Source organism: Mus caroli, unplaced genomic scaffold, assembly GCF_978045245.1.
Source record: "Mus caroli unplaced genomic scaffold, Mus_caroli_1 scaffold_17, whole genome shotgun sequence".
In the NCBI taxonomy this organism is placed as follows: Eukaryota; Metazoa; Chordata; class Mammalia; order Rodentia; family Muridae; genus Mus; species Mus caroli.
In genome coordinates this window covers 7193892-7207500 of record NW_028227272.1, presented here as the reverse complement: position 1 = coordinate 7207500, position 13609 = coordinate 7193892, and the positions used below count along the sequence as shown (strand labels likewise).

The window sequence follows — 13609 nt, the reverse complement described above, 5'->3', positions numbered from 1 at the left end:
TTCAACATACAATGCATTCTGTGCTGACTTGGAGGTCTCAGACTTGGCCTTGTACAAATATCCAAGGTCAGGGACCATGCATGTAATGTACCTAGCACAGGGTCTGCAGCTGAGCCCAGGATCGTCACTTTCTTGTGAGTTTCGTTATTTGACTGTTTGTTTTTGTTTTAAAAGACAGGGTCAGGCTGTGTTCTATGCCAGTCTGGTCTAGAATTCACAGCCATCCTCCTGCCTCAGCCTACCAGGTGCCAGATTACAGGTGTACCCTGACATTGCTTTCTGGTGGTTAGGGGATCCTCTTTGGAATTTGATGCCTGACAAGTCTAAAAGCATCATCCTGAGAGAATTAGGCACCGCTTTCCTGTCATTTAATATGTGTCTCTCCCTCTCAGGGTGTAATTACTGTTAGCAGTTCTTCTAGGCTCCGCCCCACAGTTACCTGGCAACAGCTAGGTGTGCCTGACTCACTATAAAAGGGGCTGCTTGCCTCCTCCTTTCTTTATTACTCTCTTACTCTCTCTGTCCCTTCTCTCTCCATTCCCCTCCTCATTCTCTCTCCACATGTTCATGGCTGGCCTCTACTCCTCTATTCTCTCTCTCTCTCTCTCTCTCTCTCTCTCTCTCTCTCTCTCTCTTCCTTTCTCTGTCTCCACTCCCTCAACTCCCCTCCCCATGCCCTAAATAAACTCTATTTTATACTATATCAGTCTGTGTCTGGTACCTCAGAGGGAAGAGATGCCACAGAATGGGGTCGTAGAGGCACCCCTCCACTTCACCATACCATGCCTCTACCAAACATATCCCTGGCTTCCTTTTCTTTCTTATAAAACACAACAATTACTAGATCCCAACCCCTTCCCTGTATGGTGGGGTTAGGGAATCTAGAGTCTCCTGTGCAGCCCAGGCTGGCCTGGGACTTGATCCTCTTGCTTCGACCTCTCAAGTGTTAGTGACCAGTGTGCACTGGGTGTACCTGGAATCAATCTACATTTAAAGCCCAGCGTCCCTCACTATGCTCCTCATCTCACACTTGCTCCCTGCTGATGCTGAATAACAAGTGAGGCTGGGGCCGAAGAGATGGCTCAGTGGTTAGGGGCACTTGCTCCTCTTGCAGAGGACTTGAGGTTGGATCCCAGCACCCATGTCAGATCACGCACAGCTCTCTGAAACTCCAGCCCCAGAGCATCAAATGCCTTTGACCTCTGCAGTCACCCACAGTCACATGCTCATGCATGCCCACATGTACGCACACCTACGCATAATTTAAGGTTTTATTTCCAAGGTCACGAGTCTATCCCCTTGACAAGCAGCCTCCAGTGCTTAGCTTGCCTGGCTCCTCCTGTGGTCCTGATTCTGCATTGTTTCCCATGCTTTCCCTCTGCTGGAAGGCAGATCGGACACTTCTCCCATTCTTCTGGGCTCCTTCTTGAAAGTTTCTCAGCAGCCCTCTTTGACTGTTGACTCTATGTAGTGACCTGTCCCTCCCTGGATTTTCCCACAGCTTCATCTTTCTTTCCTCTAACTATCACCTGGCCTGCCTAGACTGTTGTTCTGACAAGACCTAATTAAGTTACCTTAGTATCTTCTGTATACTAATACTTTGAAGAAACAGAAGTGTGGGGTTTATTGTTTGGGATATTTATTATTATTTTAGTAGTAATAGTAGTAGTAGCAGTAGCAGTAGTATTTTGAGATATGATCTCACCATTTAATCTTGGCTGTCCAGGGACTCACTAAATAGACCAGACTGGCCTTGAACTCTCAGAGATATACGTGTCTCAGCTACCCAAGACCTGGGATTAAAGGTGTGAGCCACTACGCCAGGTATTTAGGGAGGGTGTCTTTATTTGTTTCTCAATGAGCCTCCTGTGTGCTGGGCTTACAAATGTGTGTGGCTCAAATATGCTTATCTTACAAGAAAACTACTTGGGTGGTAGAGATGACTCAGCTAGTAGAGGGGATCCCCAGGACTCACACCCTGGAAGGAGAGAATGACTCCCCCAGGATGTCCTGTGCCCTGCACAGGTGTGCTATGGTTTTGGGCCCTCTACCCTACACAACCAAACAAATAAGCAAGTGTAAAAATAAATAAATGAAAGAAATCTAGCTGAGTATGGTGGCTCATACCGTAACCCCAGCACTCTAGAAGATGGTAGTGAAAGTGAAGCCATTTGTGGATCAAAAGAAAGAAATATCTTTTTCCTTTTCTATCCTCCTCCTCTTCCTCCTCCTCCTCCTTCTCTCTTCTTCTTCTTCTTCTTCTTCTTCTTCTTCTTCTTCTTCTTCTTCTTCTTCTTCTTCTTCTTCTTCTTCTTCTTCTTCTTCTTCTTCTTCCTCCTCCTCCTCCTCCTCCTCCTTCCCCCTCCTCTGCCTCCTCCCCCTCCTCTTCCTTCTTCTTCTTCTTCTTCTTCTTCTTCTTCTTCTTCTTCTTCTTCTTCTTCTTCTTCTTCTTCTTCTTCTTCTTCTTCTCTACCTCTTCTTCTTAGAAAATCAAAAGAAAGTAGCCAGATTCTTTGACATCAATATTTTAAGGTAGCAACATTACAAATAGTCCATTGACAGGCTGCTGGCCATGGTTGTATACACTTGTAATGTCTGCACTTTGGTGATGCAGAGGCAGGAGATTGCCAGCTTGGGTTACAGAGAACCTGATACCCTAAGTTCTCAAAATCATAACCCAAATAACTACTAACATAACAAAACACAAAACAAGAAATAGTTCACAGGCTGACACAAGCTGAGTCCCACCAACAGTGCCTGGGCACACAACACATGACCTCCCTGCTAGAATAGTCTCTGCGGTTGTGTTCAGGCCCTGGGTGCAGCACCCTGGGTTGTGCTAACAGAGGAAGCTGGACACAGAAAACTGCACTTACAAAGCACTTAGAGCAGTCAGAATCTGAGAACTAGGTGTGGGTGGGAGTCAGCAGGAACCAGGAGAGGGGAAGTTACTGCTTCAGTGTCCAGAGTTTCTATCTTGGAGGGTGGAAAGTTCTAGAAAGAGAGGTAGTGATGGTTCCAGAACACTATGAGTGTGCTCAATAGTAAATGTATGCTGCATATTTTCACCATGATTTTATGAAAAGACTTTCTATTACTGACTTGAAAGGCCTGGGAACAATGATGCCACCTGCCACCAAGGCAAAATAAAATATCTGCTCCCCCAAACTGTCTTTGCTGTACTGCCGAGTACAACCTGCTCAGAATCCACCAGCATTCATGGAAATTCACATCAGCTACCCAGGCAGCAGACAGGGTTCTCGGGGGATCTGGGTTCAAATCCTGACTACGCACAACAGCTTGCTATATGGCGTTTGGCAAAACAAAATCAAACATAAGCATATTAATCAATAAGTGTTATAATACATGCCATTATAGGTTATTAATCAATAAGTGCTATAATACATGCCATTATAGGTTATGTGTGTATACAATTATTGTATATTACTTGATAATATGTGTAGAGTAGATTAACATATGTGAATAGATTAACATGTCTTTAGAAACCATAACGAAGATCACTTCTCTGGGCTCAGTCTCCACAGATCACATAGATAGTAAAAAGATACATTAGTGCCTCTCCTTGAAATGAACGAGAGTCACTGGGGAGAGGTGGTTTAACCCAGGTTCCCAGGCTCTGCACCCAGGGAACATGCAGAGGACAGAAGCGGGGCTTGGCACTCAAGGCCGGAGACCGGGGCCTGGTACTGGATAACAGGGCCTGGGCGGAACTAGGGACCTTGAGTGGGTCTGAGGACCCTGTGGCCCTGGGACCTGTCATCCACGGCCTCCCAGATTTCCAAAGCGTGGGCTACTGGAACCTCCTGCTCAGTCATCACTGGGTGAAGTCATTTCTTCACCCACATTCGAGCCTCCAGGAAAGCAGGTTTTGTAGTCGGAAGGGGACGCTCTTTGGCTACACCAGGCTACGGAGGAGGAAAACCCTATTTTCTTAATCTACCTGAGAAATTGTATTTATTTTATTTGGAAACACAGATTTAAGACTTTGCTCGGAAGCGAGGAACTCCAAGCATTGATAGGAAAAGGGCCACACTGTAGGGGTTTAGGTGCGTGAGGCCTGGAGTGGAGGTTTAGGTGCGTGAGGCCTGGAGTGGAGAAAGGAGCTGAAGGACTCTGTCGGAGGAGGCATAGTGGTTACAGTTCTCACTGCCTGGATCTCCAGGAGAACTCTACCCTCCCGCTTTCAGCACTCAGCAACTTTCCTTAAAGGATGTGACAAAGTAAGGTGGATGCCTCCACCTCTCCCCCAGTCAAATAAGTGCACCCTATGCTGTCTCTGTGCCAAGCCCTCACAAGAAGGACCCGGCGCCCAGACTCCAGAGTCAGAGGTGGTCTGTCCCAACACGCAAATGAAGGTCCAGTGAAGGGCAGCCCCTGGTCCAAGGTCCCTGCGCTCTCTGAAGATGTTGGGGATTAATAGAGTGCACGTCTGCCCACCCTCCACCCCCTCCCCCTCCTCCCCCGCGCCTCCCACTGTCCGAGTCTCAGAGCTGCAGACATTCCTGCAAGGCTATCCCGCCACCTGCCTTCACTGCCAGCTCTGTGCATAGCCTCGTGTTCTGGATCCCAGCTCCCTGCTCCCTGCTCCCAGGTCCTGCGTACAGTCCGTCCAAGATCCAAGAAGCCTCTCAACCTCCTGCACACCCATCCAGCTTTTTCCGGCCCTGCTGTCTGACCTCGGGCAAATAGTTGCCAGCCTCAGAGCCTCGGATTCCCAACCTAACTTTAGCGGCTGCAAAGGGGATCTTGGAGACACCTACCGCGGCTGTGCCCCGTGCTCCTGAGTGCTGCCTGCAGTCTCCCTGCCGCCAGCTCCGTGGCTCCTAGGAGCTTGGGGCGGGCAGTCTCCTGGCAGCTACCTCACAAATAGGGAGTATCTGTGGCGCTTTTCCCCCTTTCACTTTCTATCTACACCTTCAGCTTTGGGCCAAAGGCAGAGCTAAGCAGGAGCCCCTCCTCCCCTGACAAGTGATATCCACCTCGTGCTTTCTCAGAAGCTACCACATGCAACCCAAGTTCGCTTGGACTGAGTCTTTCCAGAGGACCCCTCCCTACAGGCAGATCTCACTTAGACCAGTCCCTGCTCAGGAGGAGAGAACAACAGATTTGAGCCAGTAGAGCTGAATTCCAAGGCAGGTGTTTGGTTTGTAAGCCACCTCATCTACACCCCTGGTGGCTCTCTATTTCACTCTGTCTCAGCCCAACCACAAAGATAGGCATTTAAACCTGAGGTCCGCTAGCAAAGCTCTGCTTTCCCAGGGCATGCATCCTTGGAGAGGTCACTTCCCTTTCTCAAGCCTGTATTTCCTCATCTGTAGCCGAGGAACTGAGTCAAGTTTGCCTCTGACTCCTATGCCCCTCTCTCCCACCCTGAACCTCCAGCTGTGAGTAAGAGAGTCAAGTTTGCCTCTGACCCCTACCCACTTCTCTCCCACCCTGAACCTCCAGCTGCATGGCCATGGGGCTGAGCTGGGACACTTGTCACTTTGATTTAGTGGCATTTCAGGGTAGTCTGAGAAAAGGGACCCCACCCCTTTTCACCAACATTACACTGGGGACCTCGGATGACAGTGGTTACTTCATGGTGCCAGATGCTGTTGATTCTCACCATGACTCTACTACACAGATATTCCCCTGAGCCCACTGTGGTGGCTGAGGAAAACTGAGACTAAGAACGGTGATTCAAATGTGCAACACAGATGCAGCCAAGAGTATAGCTAGGCGGTAAGGCCAACCGTGTTGTCTTCAAAGCAGATGCCACACCAAACACTCTCAAAACCCACTTGGAGACTAGAGAGAGTAGAATCTGCCAGAGACTCTTTGCTTACTAGATACACCACAGGCTTGCTTAGAGTTTGGGAGTGCCAAGCTTCTCAGGATGGAGGTCTCCTAGAAGTACAGCACAGTGTACTCAAAGACAGACATAGACTTGAGATGTCGCTCAAGGGTAGAGAGCTTGTCAATCATCCACAGGGTTCCTCCTTAAGGAGGAGGAGAAGGAAGAGGAAGAGATGATAGTCTAAGTAGCCCCAAAACCTTGGTGGGGCTGAGAGCTGCCAGCAGAGGCCCCTGGAAGTCTGGGTGCAGATTAAAAACTCTGTTAGGAATGCTGAAACCACCCAAGACCTCAGTGTGCATAGGAAAGCTCTAGTCTTAACCATTGGCTCCAGCCCATCCATTACCTTGCAACTCCGGCAGGTAAGACCCAGAAGGGCCAGGAACCAGGCAGCGCATGATTTAGAGAGCAGAGTGATGCAGGAATGTCTGTGGTCCAGCTGCCCCTCCTGGCGTGCCCGAAGTCTCCAAAAAGGTCCTCAGATGCCCAGGTGGGAAGCAGGCAGCCTCATCCCTCACATGCCTCTATCAGTTAGGAGCCCAGAGCCTACCAAGCTCAGCTAGCATGCAAAGAAAGCGAGCAAGGGACCACCTGAAAATTCTCTACAAACAGCTCATATCCTGTATTTGGATACCCTCTAATTTGCCCATGCTCCCTTAGCCACCACAGCTTCTTATGTTAATTTCAGTTCCTTCTTGTGGGCCAAATTGGGTGACCACAGAAGCTGCACCTCAGCTAAGTCACTGAAATGATAATTGCAGTTATTGGACACACATTCTTCTGCAGCACAGGACGTGCATCAGACTCCAGTGCATACTCCCAAGGTAACCAAGAGCTGTTAGGGACACGGTGAGCGCCAGCTTCTGCTCGCAGCAAACTGCATTGAGTTTCTCTGGACGTATCATAGTCTTTTATTCCAACATGATGAACTAAAACCCGAGTTTCACCCGGAGTGTTGACTCTAATTCAGTAGCCTGAGAGCTAGCTGGCTCAGGGTTGTGGTGATAAGCAACACTGACTCTTCTCCAGGGAGAGAGTGAGCACCCCCACCCCCCCCCACCCCCACCCCCACCCCCGCCAGTCCATCCTTCAGGTGACATCAGTGAGAAAGCTTTAGCCTGGAGTTAATCTGTTTTTTAACACTTCTCTAACACATCAGGAAGCAGTATCTGGCTTGAATCGAATAACATAGCTCTATTATATCTTTAAAAACCAAGTGCTGGGACTGGGGTTGGTAGAGTCCTTGCCTAACCTGACAAGGCCCTGGGTTTAATTTCCAGCACCACACAAACGCGATGTGGTCATGCACACCTGTAATACCCAAGTGTAGAATGTGGAGTAAGTAGAATCAAAACCTTAAGGTCACCCTCAATGCTGTAGACAATTGGAGACCAGCCTGACTACCTAAGACCCTGTCTGAAAACAAACAGGTAATGCTGCTATTTGGGCACTTTGCCTTCCTTGTGGCAGGAAATAAACCTTTCTTCTTTGAAAATGAGTTACACATGGGAGTGGTCTGGGTAAACGTGTCAAGTACATGCTTGTGTGGGTGGTATACAGAAAAAGTGAGGGCTGTGTGGTTGGCGGTGAAGCAGATGGACTCTGGGAGCCAGCCTGGGAGACAAAGGGTGGTCTGGATGCTCCTGGCAGGTATAATACCGTAGGCCCAGCAAACCATCTGAGCCTTTGTTTCCCTGTGTGTAAAATATGTATAGTAACTGTCTTTGTATGGTGACAGTTTTAAAGTCATCACCCCTGCTTACAAAAGTCCCAAGAAGGAAGTAGACAGACAAATGAGAAATGCTAGGAGTCAATTTGAAACAGTCGTTGTTTGATGGGAAAACACAGTTAGTAGTAGAAATCACACGATACCCAAGTTCCATCCTCATGACAGCGTGTCACCGAGACATGCCAGTGTTGGCTGCTCTGCTCTTCTGAGACACATGGAGATTCCTTCTTGTTTTTACTGGCTGCCAGTTCTGACGGCCCCAACTGCCCTAGACTTGCATCACTGAGAATGGGGTTCAGCCTGAATATATCTGCCTGGCAACAGCACCTCTTACATGTGCTGTTACCTGGTCTCCCCACATCCTTTCTGATACCCCTGGACCCATTCCCACAAGAACTAAGTAGAAGCATTCTTATGTCTGTGCAGATGATTTCCAAGCAAAACAGTCATAAGTGCCATATATGTTCAGCAAGTACCAGATGCAGCTTATCAGCGCTCAGAAGGATGAGGCTGGAGATGTAGAACTATGGACCCATCTGAGGCCAGTGGAGATGGGGAAACATGAGGAAGGATACAGAATAACTTAGACTGCAAATTATTGCCCCAGGATAAGGTGAATGGAGATGAGGAATGGGAAGGAAGGTCGAGCTAACACTGGGCCTTCTCTTCTTTAACGCACCTATTTGGGAATTGGGAAGATGCACTGTTGGCAAAGTGTTTGCTGTGTAAGCATGAGGACCTGAGCTCAGATCCCAGCATGTTAAAATTGGCATGGTGCCCTGTACCTGTGATCTAAAGCTAGAGGATTGCTGGGGCTTGCTGGCCTTAGTCTTGAACAGTCAGTAAGCTCCAAGTCTAGTGGTGATCTCTGTCTCAAAAGGTAAAAAGAGATTGAAGAAGACATCAATGATAGTCTCTATCCATAGGCATACACATGTGCATGCACACATGCCTCCCCAAACATGTACAGATGTACAAATATGTACATGTGTAACACACACACACGATTCTGGAATTGTCTGAAAGGAGGGATATCAGTCGGTGTTTTGATGATCAAGGCTGACTTGAGTCCCAAGTAGATAACAATGCTGTGAGTGCCTTGCATCATGATTGTTAGTAAGCACGTAATTCCCATGGGAGCTAAATAAGTTAAATAAGTGACTGAGGAGAAGGAGATAAGAAAGGAGATAAAAAACGAAGGGTAAGTGACTAGATAGGATATAGGTGGTAGGTGAGAGTGTAAACTCTAGGAGGGAGGGTATGTCCATGGATGCACTGGTGGGAAGGCAGGTGGCTAGGTTGCTATATAAATATACACAGATGAGTGAATAGACAAATAGAAAAACTAATGAATTGGGCAAGTCAATATTGGTCATAAATAGATTAGTGGAGCAATAGATTGGAGTAGGTAGGGGGCTGAGAAAGGTATGCTGGAGGAACACAGGAAGTGGCCAAGAGGTGACTAGAAGGAAGTGTGGATGATAAATATGATGCCAGGTGAACCACTTAAGGCAATAGCGACAGAATAAGAAATAGTCCCTGGCTGGGCCAGGTGCCACAGTCCGGGGCAAGAGGATACATAGCAGGCTGGCTGGGAAAATTATCTGGGAAGTGCCAACTTCTGGCACAGGCATTTCTCTTTTGTGGGCTCCTGGGAGTGAATGGACCATAGGCTAAGTGCTGAGAGGCAGGCTGAGCTGAGTCCTCTCTGAAGCCTACCCACTTCCAGGAGGTTAGGAGCAGGGTGGGAGCTTGGATGGACACCTGGAAGAAGGAGGAGTCTGGAGGAGGGAGGAAGCCAGTTCTCTCATCCTAACCTCCAAATAAGGAAGGAAGCTGGTGGGAATGTCCCTTTCCAATAAACCAGGCAGCATCCTAGAGTGAGATTTCATGCTGTGGGTTAGAGGATGAAAGTCCACATGTGGAAATCCCAGAGGCACCAAAAGAGTGTAGCATTACAGTACTTAGAACAGAGTAGAGTGCAGTCAAAAACAGCCTGGAAAAGGGAGTCTGGAAGGGATGACCTGCAGGCCAGTGAAAGGAGATCAAAAGACCTAGCTCATGAACAAAACCTGAGGTTGGAGCTGCCCTCTCCTGTTCACCTCAGACACCAGCCTTGATGTCAGAAGCAGCCTTGTGACTGGGAATGTTTACAGCTCACGTGGGATGCTGTCCCCAAACCCACATAACAGTGACTGGGACTACTGTTGCCTCCATTTTACAGTTAGTTCTCCACCAGGGCCCTTCCTAGCTCTCCCTTCCTTGGCCTGTGACTGCCCTTGCAGGGGCTGCCATCTCTAGCTGCGTGACTTCTGTCTGGGTGTCTGCTTTGATTTATCACTGAGCCCATCGAGTTCCCTCAGGATGGGACCATGAACTCCAGACTCACTGGAGCCATGCAACAACATATGCACACAGGCTGCTCTATGTAGATCAGAGCCAGCCTCTGTAAATTACCAACGTGTACAAAACTGTTTAAAGAAGATACTGCCATAACAGAAACCTTCAAAGGCAGGTGCACCAGGGGTAACACCATACCCGGCCATAACAGTTAACTGCCTGCAATTTTTATTTCCTTGACCAAGAAAATTCCCCCTTAGTTCTATATGACTAAAAGCAAAACACATACAGGTCAAAATGTTCAGATGAAAATTTAAAATGATACTTCAAATACATGTTCATACAGGTTGGTAATTTGCTGACATGCCTGTACAGTATTTTGTACACCACTGTCATATTCCAACCTACTTCTTTTTATTGGTACTTTGTGTAACATACTGAATCTATATATTGGGCATATGAGACATATCATGATTAAAACATAACTTGTGTCTGTGTGGAGTTTCTTCACAAACAATAAACAACATACAACACACACAAAGAAATCATGTAGCTGCTGAAAAAAAATGCCAGTCTAGACAAAGACATGTGTGTGTGTGTGTGTGTGTGTGTGTGTGTGTTGTGAGAGCTGGCCTGGAGGTCAGGAAGAGGAAGCACAGGCATTGTGCTCCTCTGTCTTCCAGCCCCAGATGATCACACCCTGAAGCTACTTCCAATTTCTGAAGTCACGTGTGATCCAAAACAAAATATTACACCCCAGGGGAGGAAATGCAATAATAATTTTTAAAAAGAAACCAGTGTACTCAGAACAAAGAGAGGATACAGGGTCTGGGGTGCAGGCAGCAGCCAAGGGAGGGAGCTTCCCCTGCTGGGTGTCCAGATAAAGAGGAAGAGACTCACTACTTCCCCAGGTGTACCATTGTCCCAGGAGAAGCACACTGACTGCTTGCACCCTGATGGAAATCCAGAGAGATCAGAGGGACTAAAGGTTCCCCATTGTGTCCATGCTAAGAGGGAGAGAATACAAGCTGTGTTCAGGAGAGAAAAGATACCACCAACCTGAGAATTTATATACTGGAGCAGCCAACCTAAAGATATAATTAATGTAGAAACATGTAGGACTCCAGCATTGTCTAATGCATGGTCATTCAATACCTATACCTATACCTATACCTATACCTATACCTATACCTATACCTATACCTATACCTATACCTATACCTATACCTATACCTATACCTATACCTATACTATACCTGTATCTAATCTATACCTACACCTACACCTATACCTATATCTACATCTCCCTGTCTCCAGCCAGATTGAGGAACACAGCTTGTCTGCTTTCCAAACTGGTCTCTGCCACTTCCTACCCTGAGACATCTAGCTAGTCTCAGCTTTGTGCATTAGATGAGGGATACACATGCATTCAAAGGGCTGGGATGGGTGGGAGAGCCAGGCAGAAGGTGCTGGTGTGTGTGTGTGTGTGTGTGTGTGTGTGTGTGAGAGAGAGAGAGAGAGAGAGAGAGAGAGAGAGAGAGAGAGAGAGAGAGAAACCTAGAATAGCTTATGTTTCCAAGTTGAAAGGACCAACCGGGCTGGAATTTGTAACCACAGTACCAATACCAGAACAGCACACATGGGAGACAGAACAACCTCTGACTTCGGAAAGCATCTCTTTGCTCCTGAGGAGGAAGCCGGCTATGCTGGTGGAGTGAGGGATGGGAGCAAACACAGTCAGTACTGGCTTCTTTCCTGACTTAAGAAGCAGAAGCAGGCTGGGATGGAGCTTAGTGGTAAAGCACACACTTGGCACACACAAAGCCCTGACTTCCATACTCAGCACCCAATAGGGTCAACAAGACAACACATTCAATTGTTAGCAGTAGTATCCTGAAAACCAAGACACTGGGAAGGTGAGGTGACTCAGTGGGTAAAGCTGCTGACCACCTGAGTTCAAGCCTGGAACCCACATGAAAGGAGAGAGCCAACTCCCACAAGTTGTCCCTCCACACACACGCTCACAAAGAAATAAATGTAATTAGAAAATTAAGACACTCATACTCTCTCCTTGTGGGCTGGGTCTATTTCTCTACGTCTCTGTCTCTGTCCCTTTTCATTTTTCTTGCCTTCTGGTTCTCTTATATTTCCTCTCTCCTTCCCTCTTGGCCCACCTGGGCATCTATGGTTTTCTTTTCTCTATCCTTCTATTGGTCTCTCTCTCTCTCTCTCTCTCTCTCTCTCTCTCTCTCACACACACACACACACACACACACACAGTTGCACACACACACACACACATAGAGTTGCACACACACACACACACACAGTTGCACACACACACACACACATAGAGTTGCACACACACACACACACACCCACACACACTCTGCCCTCTGATCCCCAGCTCTTTAGTCCTTCATTTCCATGACTCCCCCTTTCTCTACATTATTTTTGAAACAGGGTTTCATTTAGCCCCAACTGCTGTCACTATACAGCCAAGAATGAGCTTGGATTTGTAATTCTCCTGATTCCATCTCCCAAGTCCTGAAATTACGAATTTGTACTCCTACTTCCCATTTCAGCAATGCTAGGATCAAACCCAGCACTCTGTGATCCAGGACAAGTGCCACCCCAACTGTACTGTGTTCCCAGATAAAGTTTCTCCATTTTCAACACGAAGTGACTAATTGTATCTCTTCCTGTCTTCCCAATAGATGGTGTGTCTGTTGGAAGCAGGAGTTCCCCGGTCCACTGTACACCTGAACAGTGTACACCGGAGTCTATTGTTGATGGTGCTCAGGCATGGACTAAGCAGGTAGGCGGCAGTGTGCCCTGAGGATGCTCTGATCAATGTGGAAAACAAGCTTTGTGCTTGCAGCACCCAGCCACCTAGGTTTTCCAAAAGCTCACCCTATATCCTTTACATAGATTTTCCTTTCAGAGAAAGGACACCTTAGGGCTGGTCATACATTGTTGCCTTGACTCAAAGGGATGCCAGCTTACCTCCATGGTCCCTGTAACTGATGCCCCTCTCTACCGTGGGAGCCTGCAGACTGTTGCAGACCCAGCTCAAGAAAGTCAAGTCTAAGTCCCCTTTCTCCAGCAGGGTCAGGGAAATCTTCCGGGCCAGGGCATCACCATCAGGCTCATGCAGCAGGGCACAGTGGTATTCCCGTGAGAGCAGCTCTTCTTCCAGCAGACCATCCAGGAGGGCCCGCACCTGCCTGGGCTTCTGGCTGGAGAGCAGTGTCCGTACCTGGGCCAGGATGGCCTGGAAGTGGTTCATGGCAGTGCTCTGAGGCAGGCCAGCTGCCTGGAGTCGCCTCTCATCCAGCCTTGAAGCATCCAAAACATGAAGTGAGACCCAGGATGAAGGAACCTCTGTTGTCAGTGTAGCCTTCTCCTTCTTAGGAATGTTTCCTCATTCCGGTGCAGGCCACGGTGCCTGATGAACGGAAATGGGTTAGGGGTGACTCGGACAGCAATAAGAGAAAGGGAATTTCTGCTTTCCTTTCTGCTTTTAAATTTTATTTTATTTTATTTATTTATTTATTTTTTATAGAGAAGAAGCCCTCTGAAGGGTGGAAAAACTATCACATGTGGGCAGATTGCTACAGACTAGTTGCTCTGTTAAAAAAAAAAAAAGGAAACTGTAGCTCACTTGGGGAAGTGATGGCTTT

General features: G+C 47.7%; 1 protein-coding gene across 3 annotated transcripts in view; it reads right to left on the bottom strand.

The window, feature by feature from the left end:
- Ciita (class II major histocompatibility complex transactivator) overlaps window positions 1-13265 on the bottom strand; it is a 47698-nt gene extending 34433 nt beyond the window's left edge. For 2 of the 3 annotated variants that reach the window (XM_021184946.3, XM_021184947.3), the window contains exon 1: window positions 12933-13265. In XM_021184946.3, the coding sequence (XP_021040605.1) occupies window positions 12933-13215 (283 nt within the window). In that variant the 5' untranslated portion in view covers window positions 13216-13265. Of the gene's footprint in view, window positions 1-4781; window positions 4873-12932 lie in introns of those variants that run through there. The other variant, XM_021184949.3, reaches the window with a different exon arrangement.
- Window positions 13266-13609: the final 344 nt, after the last annotated feature.